Below are 10000 nucleotides of genomic sequence, written 5' to 3' on the forward strand. Positions count from 1 at the left end.
CACACACACTCTTACCCGTCGTAAATCAATAACGTCCTGCAACATGAAGCGGATTCTGGAAGAGGTTTTCCGCTCCTTAATAATCTTCTCCATCTGGTGGAAATATTGATCCATTCGGGGCTGAAAACACAGAGACACACCGCTCAATATCAACACACACACACACACACACGTCTTTCGTCCGCTCCTAGATGTAATGTGTGTACGCTCACCTTCGCCTTCTCGAAGTCCAGGTCCTTCCCGATGGTGGACAGCAGCCGGCACAGGCACTCCAGGCTCTCCTCGTCGTGGTTCTTCAGCAGCTTCACGATGCAGTCGTGCATGATGGTTTCCGTCAACATCTTCAACTTGAACAACTCGCCAATGAACTTGATGTTGCCTAGCGATCGTCGCCGGGCTTTGTCTTTGGCGTCCTCAAGCGCCTCCTTCAACCTTTGCTTCACCTCATCCTGTAGAGACAGGAAGTGAAGTCAGAAATACCATTATGACATGGGAAACACATATACACACACACGCATACATTTAGTATGGCATACGGACATATTATTGTTATTAGGGCTGTCAGTTAAACGCGTTATTAGCGGCATTTCAATGGCTTGCGCCGCGCGAGGACGTTTTGTTGCTTCGTCGACCAAAGCGCAAGCGGATCTAGCTAGACCGGAAACAAAACAACAGGCACGCCGCACACACTCATTTGGGCTTGCGAGCCGGCCAAATAGTAGGTTTACGTCCAGTTTTGAGTGGATGACGAGCGCGAGACGCCGAAATAGATGCCAATAAGATTCTGAATGGAAAGTTTACTTTTAAAAAGTTGCCAAATGGTTCCATTGACGAGACCAAAGTGATCTGTGTGTTTTGTCGTTGTGAACTGAGCTATCATCATCACAGCACGTCCAGTCTGAAATACCACTTGATGATGGCCAAGCACACACACACACACACACACACACACACACAGATGATGCGAATTCTCCGCCCCCTCGTCAATATCAGGACCTCGTCAGTATTTCTTTCACCCTTTTATTGATGCACAGTGTTACATTGTGTGAGAGATTATTTGCTCCAAGTGAGAATGTTAGTGTGAAATTGAACACAGTATATGTCAATGTTGTTTTCAATAAAAAACATTTGCACAAAGCAAGCCGATCCACTTTTCCATGTTGATAAGAGCATTAAAATAAGAAAAAAAATAATGGGACAAAAAGAAATCAAGAGACATTTAGAATAGATAAAAATGTGTGATTAATTGCGAGTTAACTGACACTAATGCGAATAATCGCGAGTTAACTGTGACACTAATGCGAATAATCGCGAGTTAACTATGACATTAATGCGATTAATCGCGTGTTAACCATGACATTAATGCGATTAATCGCGTGTTAACTATGACACTAATGCGATTAATCGAGAGTTAACTATGACATTAACGCGATTAATCGCGAGTTAACTATGACATTAATGCGATTAATCGCGTGCTAACTGACATTAATGCGATTAATCCCGTGTTAACTATGACACTAATGCGATTAATCGAGAGTTAACTATGACATTAATGCGATTAATCGCGAGTTAACTATGACATTAATGCGATTAATCGCTTGCTAACTATGACATTAATGCGATTAATCGCGAGTTAACTATGACACTAGTGCGATTAATCACGAGTTAACTATGATACTAGTGCGATTAATCACGAGTTAACTATGACACTAGTGTGATTAATCGTGAGTTAACTACGACATGAATGAGATTAATCGCGAGTTAACTATGACGGTAATCCGATTAATCGCGAGTAAACTGACACTAATGCTATTAATTGCGAGTTAACTGACACTAATGCTATTAATCGTGAGTTAACTGACACTAATGCTATTAATCGCGAGTTAACTATGACACTAATGCTATTAATCGCGAGTTAACTATGACATTAATGCGATTAATCGCGAGTTAACTATGACACTAATGCTATTAATCGCGAGTTAACTATGACACTAACGGGATTAATCGCGAGTTAACTGACACTAATGCTATTAATCGCGAGTTAACTATGACACTAATGCTATTAATCGCGATTTAACTATGACACTAACGGGATTAATCGCGAGTTAACTGCGACACTAATGCGATTAATCGCGATTAAATATTTTAATCGTTTGACAGCACAAATTGTTATTATTGTATATTATACAACTGTTCTTCCTGGTTGTCAAATCTGATTGGCTGAGAGCGTTTTCCAGCCGTGCGATATTCACACAGGATCAGAACTGGAACCGTTTCACAACACATCACAATTACTGTTGTGTCACAAAATGTAGTTTTTTAGGCGAGAATGTAGTTCTTTAGACCTGAAATATGTGACTCATATATAATCATAGTGCCTATTTTCCAATCTTTCGCAGGTTCGAGCTCCAGGCCATCTGGCTTTTATGTAGATAGTGGTTAAACATCTAATTAATCTGGGGTATATCAAACTGGCAATCTTTGGTCTTATTAATCTATTACTTATTTCAGAGGAAATCGATTTTGGTTAAGAGGAAAATTAAGTTTTATAACTCTATATTTTCACTTAAATCCTGTACTAGAGCACTGCTTTTGTACGTTTAACTGAATTGTTTGCTTGTGTTTATTTCCTAATGGCTTTTGTTGTTGCTCAATAAACATTATTTTATATAAATAATATGCCTCATTTATTTACTCCCTTGTGCAGTCTCTCTCTTGAATAGCATAAATGCCTCGAGCGTGACAAGTTCGTACACATCCGAACGGAGTAAAAAAAAGGATGTTTACAAAACTTTGAGTCATTATTGATGAGTTCAAAAACTCTTGATCTACTGGGACTTTCACAAACATCATCTCTAGAGTTTACAGAGTAAAAGTGTGTGAGTGTAACTGTGTGTGTTTTTGTATGTTTTGTATTATATGAGGTATTATTTCTATAGGTTGACCAATAGGCCGATGTGTTTCAGTGACCGACACAAACTGTAATCTAGAGATCCAGAACTAACTGATATAATGATGACATAATCACTGAAATATCATTTGTACAGACAGTTAAATTTATCAGTCAATATTTCATTCAGGCACTTTATACTCAAATCATCTCAATCACCTTGATCTTACTTTATACAGTGCAGTATCACTGATATTTATTAATGCAATATGACACTTGTAGGCGTGCGATATGGCTGTATATCAGCACGCTGTTATTATTTACGGCCGATCACAGTGTGATCTACGAGTGTGATATTGCCGTATTGCCCATTTAATGTGTAACCGTGCAATATGCAATGATAAATACTTTAAACATTTTTTAAAAGCCCTAATATTAGATAATAGGGCTGGGTATTGACACAAATTTCACAATTCGATTCGATTTCGATTAACAAGCTTGCAATTCAATTCCGATTCGATTCAATATGGATTATTTTGGATATCAGGTACAATACATGGCAAATTCTCACAAGGAAAACAAATCTCTTAACTAATGCTGTAAACTATGGGAGTCAGTTGTAGCCTATAGGCTTCATTAGCCTACTATAATATTGAAGGTAAAAATGAACTGATTTGTAGCTATACAAACACTTAAATTACACTTATTTATTTTTATAATAAGAATGTTATATGAAATATAAACATTTAAATGGTGGCTGTCATAAAAACTTGCCAGATTTATTCAAACATGCATTAAATATCGAAGAACATTAAAAATTATAATGAATATGTAATATGGTGCATATATTTAGAAAAATGCTCCTCTTTAGAGTTAATTTTTCTAGCTGACTAACGAGTTTATGGTCACATATGTTTTTCTGAGGTAAATGTGACGTTACATGACATTGTTTACAAGCGTTTTACTGACGTCTTTCCACGGGTGAAACACTGATTGAGCGATTCCACGTGACATGATACAGATTTCGATAAGTTGTTCTCTCTCTTTTAACACACTTTCAGACGTTCGTTCATGTTTATTTGGCGCTGTAACTGGTATTATTAAGGCAGAAGAGGAGATCATGTGCTTCTCTTGAGCTGAGCTGAGCCAGAGCGATCTCAAAACGGTATTTATGTTTTTGAATTTCATAAGAAAATGGACGTAATTTGAAATTTGAGACTTTATTTAGTATCAATAGTAACAAAGCACAAAGATTATTGCGATTTATTGGATGGGATGCGCGCTACAATGTTCCATTCATTCATCAACTGAAAACAGGATGACTAATCGATTCTTGAGATTTAAGAATTGATATCGGTTCGTAAAAATGAGAATCGATTAATTAGGGGTGGTGAAAAAAATCGATTATTGATTAATCGCGATTATGTTATGGACGAGTATGAATAGATTATTACATTTTCAAAAATCGATTTTTTATTATATATATATAAAAAAAAATTGCATTATTTTATTTTGTAAAAAATGTTATACCGGAAGTTGAACGTCACGAACGCGCCCAGTTCCGCAAGCGCGTGTAACGGCAGCCAGAGCGAGTGAGAGCAGGTGTGCCGGAGACACACTGGCTGCGTGGCGGCGTCTCAGCTGCGTGGTGTGTCCGTTTTTATTTCGGCTCCCATGTTAACAGGTTAGAGCTTGCACACTGCCTGCATGAGCCGCGCGGAAAACGCGTGCATGCTAGAAATAGAACCGACGCCTATTTTTCACGCGACACGCAAGCGTGTTGGAAGCGTTTCCAGGCAAAATAGAATAGGAAACGATGTTTATATGTCATTTTGTACACGAATACATATTAATAAATTACATTTTGATGTTTGAAAGTCTAGGTTTTGATATAAATTCAGATATCAATGTAATTTAAACAAATAATAATAATAATAATAATAATTATCGATTTTCAAATATTGCCATTATTTTTGCCTATATACAAATTTATGTCATTTTTATTTTTTTAAACAATCGAGTCCTGGTGTTCACTACAGAGGTCATAGCATAACATATGAATAAAATATCTCTTTTTTTTTTTCATTTGTTTCTTATGCTCTTAACAATGTGATTACATGAAGAAGAAAAAAAACTTTTGAAAAAAACGTTCTGGGCCTCAGGAGGATATAATGATAATAAGCTACAATAACAACATAGTGTGTCTTCTGAGGCCATGCTTAAAAATATTCTTGTTTGCCGTAACCCGACCGACCCTGTCAAATTAGGACCGACCCAATTATTTATTTTTTTCCCCTTTTAGTCCGACCGACTTGCCGGTTGTAAACTTGCATTAAGACCGACCGATTTTTTTTTTACTCTTCAAACAACTAATACAAATGCAATAAAATAATATACATTTATTATAGTAAGTATTGTGAATATAAATTGCGTAGGCTACGTTCTTTCTTTTAAATAAAAACCCGTGGCGTCATCTATTATGATTATGTTTACACCATTGGTTTACGCATGTCACACTATGGCCTGTGCGTTCGCTTCGTTTCATTCACTGTCAATGGTTCGCGCTCGGTGATGATGGCTGCGGCGCGGCTGCTTGTGAAATACGTCTGTATGAGCCTACATTTAGTCGCTCATTATTCGAAATTCTTAATGGTCAAATAGGGAATCGATGTTAACGGCCTTTTCTCGGAGCGCGTCCAGCTCGTCATGACATGCCCACCGCGAACGCGCGTCACACAGCAACTGCAGGCTCTGACAAACAAACACACATAAGTGTGGGAAGCCAAACACACCGAAAGGGGGACGAAACGGCGCGGTGTGTTACAGAGTTCGCGCTGCGCTGACTTGTAATCTGCGTGGCTCAATGGACCGAGACGCGCGAGCGCGACAGACTCGACAGCGCAGGAGAAGTGTTTGCTTGCGCCAGCCAATGGTCAGAGCGGCGCGAATTAATCTCACCAGCGCCGCGCTGACCAATAAAACAGCACATCCCATACCGAAATGTACTAAATTGCACAAAAGAAAATCGACCATTCCATAATATGTCAGGACTACTTAATCGGCCTATAGTTTCCTACAATGCGCCTAGCTATTTGACCACACTGATTTCCGTTAATAATAGCAGATGTTTATGGGTCAAATCTCTCACTCTCTCCCTGCAACTTTTTGTTACCCTCCTTTCCTGCCCCTAGACCAGAAAGGGGGCTTGTAACAGTATGGGTCAAATGTAAACGAATGGTGCCAAACGCGCTGTTTTATTGGTCGGCGCAGCGCTGGTGAGATTAGTCATTTTAATTTATTTGTTTCCCTCTGAAAATCCACTTTCATTGAAATCTAGTGGCTCCTTTTTTTCTTTTGATTCTGCCTATTTTTTTCCAAATGAATGCAGCTGGAATTAATGCAATAAATATGTTTTTTTTTTTTTACAAAGATTTCAAATTGTTTGTGGTCTATAACCTGTATCAGAATGAGGTTCGCAATGGTGCGCCCGAAGGCATGGGGGTTGAAGACCCAGTCAGTGACGTCACGATATGCAAATTTGTTTAAATTCATACCGACCTAATCACCATGACCAAAATTATCCTTTTTTTTTTACATTGAATCTTGAAAAAAATATATATAGACCTACCTACCGACCCTTTTTTTTTTTTTTTTTGCTGTTACTGCAAACCAAAATATTTTTAAGGATGGCCTGAGTGACGGTCCACCATCAGGCTAAATATAGGCTCTTTAAAGCTACACAAAATTTGTAAATGTTATTGAAATAAACAGACAGCCCACTTCCCTATTTTTCGGATTTTGGAAGATGTGTGATAACAGTTGAAATTGTTGTCGTAAAGGCAAGAGGCAAGAGTTGAAATTGTTGTAGTAAGGATTAACACACCGCTAACCCAAATGTAGACTGTCCCTCTGTCACCTAGCAGCAGACACGTTTCTGGTGTGCAAAGACACAGAAAACGCGACGCAGCTGACACGCAACAGAAACGCCACGCTCACGCCACGCAGCCAGTGTGTCTCCGGCCTAACGAGCGTTGCTTGCTACAACACCTTGTCTTTCTAGAAGAAAATTGTCCAATTTCTACAGTATGTTGGTTGTGATCTACTTCCTAAAGGAAATAAGCCTTTCATTTATTTGTTATTGTTTAGTTCAACTTGATGAGTCACAACACAATGTGATGTATTCATTTCTGTGTTCTACAGAACATAAGCTACATACAAATAATTCTGAAGTTATAACTACACGACACAGAAAGTGCTTTGAGTTGTTGTTACTCAATAAAAGAGTTAAGTAATTCAGCAGCTGACTTTTTTTAATACCGCAAACACTTTGTAGTGTATTTTCGTTTACTGTTGTGAAATGGAAAATCAATAATCGCTAATCGCTAATCGAGAATCGTTAATAATCGAAAATCGACTGTAATCGAATCGGGACTTCAATAATCGTAATCGAATCGAATCGGGAAATCAGACCGATTAACCACCCCTACGATTAATATCGAGAAATCGATATTTTTTTTACCCAGCCCTATTAGATAATCTAATCAAATAATAACAATGAAAGGTTCATTGCACAGAAACTTCCCATAGTATGAAGTATGCATGCTATAAACTGTGGAAATAGTCATAGATTGGCATGCTAGTATGCTACTTCGAACAATTTGCATACTGTCTTCCTGAGATAAATCATTTCAAATCATTTCAAACAGTAGTCAAAAGTTACCATATGTCAAAGTAAGCATTCATCCCTGCAGTGTGGGAAAACACTGCGTGATATGGCTGAGGGCGATTATGAAGTTGCAAAAGCTGAGAATTAATTCAAATAACAGCATAGTGTGCAGCACTGTGTTCATTTACATGATTTATAATGTTAATAAAATTTGCAATTGAGATATTTTTTTCCTACCCCTGTGGCAGCATCCAACTCTTTCTGCTTCTTCTCAAACGTTTCATCATCATCTTTATCCTTCTCGAACTCTTTCTGACAGCGATTCAGCAGCAGTTTCCTGAAATTCACTGACACTCCAGGTTTATCTGTGGTGGGAACTTTCAGCTGTGACGAGAGAGACAACACACACATTTACACACCTAGAGTTGAAGACTGTGCTTTAGCGATCACTGCACTGGTCAGGCACATGACACTGCTAGGGATGCACCAATATCAACATTTTGGCTGATACCGATAACCGATAATTCTTTATACTTGAAAGCCGATAACCGATATATTGGCCGATAAATCTAAATCCAAATTTGTATTTCATTCTTGAGAGCCTGATTACAAAAACAAAAGTCTCACTGTTAAAATCCATATCCTAAGCACACATTCATAATGTTCTCATTATTATTTTACGTAGACTATATGACAGACTTGTGCCGCACATGTTGCATAAAACTGTATTTTCCTTTTTCTTTTTGTCCAATCATATTTCAAGCAATTCCAAACCATCATGTTGAACAGTGCGCATCTGAAGCGTCTCAGCTGAAGGAAATAATCCATTATTTATCGGCTTTAATATATCAGCCAAATTTTCTTATCGGGCCGATAACGATAACACAAAAAATAAACATATCGGCCGATACCGATATATCGGGCATCCCTAATGTATTTTTGTTCGTTTTTTTGCTCACAAAAAAGTATTCTTGTCGCTTCATAACATTAAGGTTGAACCACTGGAGTCACTTGGACTATTTTAACATACATTATACCATGGTCTGGGTGAATACTGGATTCTGATTGGCTGCAGGGTGTCCATTATAAAGTGCTAGAGGACACCTAGTAAAGGAGATCTGGTGAAACTGACTGTTTACCGTTCGAAATTAATAAACAAATGCGCTGGCTACATCAGCAGTGAGTAACCATAGCAACAGGCAGTCAAAGTATCCAGTTACAATTTATTGTATCAAAACAAACATCTATTTAGCCGTTATACTATATTATACTATACTTATAGGTTAAAAAAAATGAAAGTGTAACGCCCATGGCTAGACAAGCCTAACTTACAGGAAAATAAATACGTTAGCTTTCTGGCTCGTGAGTTAGCTAAACTGAAGGGTTCTCCGAGCGGAGCGCACTATAAATATCTCCGGTTGCTAAATAAATCGTCAGGCGTAAACAGGGAAACCAAGTTATTGTTTGTAAAAACTTTAGATTTCGATTGTAAAACTAATTAAAATATAAACTAATGTTTTAAAAATTTGTTATTTGGCAAGTGACCGTGGTATAAGCGGGTTATTGCCCGACGAGGTGTGCATTGTCAGGTATTAATGGACTTCAGCGGAGGCAACGGTTCATGCGCTCACGCCTCGCCGTCGCCCATTAATACCTGATAATGGACACCTCGAAGGACATTAACCCTTACATAGTCAACATTTGAAGTGGTTCAAAAAAGTTTACAAGACAAGAGCGGCTATTGTTCAACCTTCATGTATAACTTTGATGAAAGATTTTGATCCACTTCAAATGTTGACTACTGTATATCGACAGATATATTGGCATCCCTAAATACTGCGATCATGATTTCACTCACTCACACACTCACACACTCACACACTCACACACTCACTCACACACACACACACACACTCACACACTCACACACTCACACACTCACACACTCACACACTCACACACTCACACACTCACACACACACACACACACACACACACACACACACACACACACACACACACACACACTCACTCACTCACTCACTCACTCACTCACTCACTCACTCTCACACACTCACACACTCACACACTCACTCACACACACACTCACTCACACACTCACTCACACACTCACACTCACACACTCACTCTCACTCACTCACCCCCATAAGGCAACGGCACATGTTGGCGTAGGCGACAGAGAAGTTGGGCTCTGAGATGGCCTTCTCGAAGATGAGGTCGATGACTCCTTTCAGCCGCTCCTCCGTGTCGATGGTGAGTTCGGTCACTTGCTTCATGAGCGGCTGGAACATCTGCGGGGTGAGTTTGTTCAACACACTGCGCACGCGCTTGAACAGCTCCTGCGTGTTCATGAAGTCAGGGTCGTCCTCGTCCACTCGTGTGTGTGTGTGTGTGCTGCGCTTCACCGACGGCTTCCAGGCCTT

General features: G+C 39.0%; 1 protein-coding gene across 7 annotated transcripts in view; it reads right to left on the reverse strand.

The window, feature by feature from the left end:
* The window catches only part of LOC130085656 (eukaryotic translation initiation factor 4 gamma 1-like), a 94940-nt gene that overhangs the window by 32337 nt on the left and 52603 nt on the right, over window positions 1-10000 (reverse strand). For all 7 annotated transcript variants that reach the window (XM_056251548.1, XM_056251546.1, XM_056251547.1 and 4 more), the window contains 4 exons: window positions 9719-10000; window positions 7794-7940; window positions 213-449; window positions 16-120 (listed from right to left, as the gene is read on the reverse strand). The exon at window positions 9719-10000 is cut by the window's right edge and continues 114 nt beyond it. In XM_056251548.1, coding sequence (XP_056107523.1) covers window positions 16-120; window positions 213-449; window positions 7794-7940; window positions 9719-10000 — 771 coding nt within the window. The remainder of the gene's footprint in view (window positions 1-15; window positions 121-212; window positions 450-7793; window positions 7941-9718) is intronic.

The sequence above is a fragment of the Rhinichthys klamathensis genome, unplaced genomic scaffold (assembly GCF_029890125.1).
Source record: "Rhinichthys klamathensis goyatoka isolate OS25496 unplaced genomic scaffold, OSU_Roscu_1.1 h1tg000084l_1, whole genome shotgun sequence".
Classification (NCBI taxonomy): domain Eukaryota; kingdom Metazoa; phylum Chordata; class Actinopteri; order Cypriniformes; family Leuciscidae; genus Rhinichthys; species Rhinichthys klamathensis.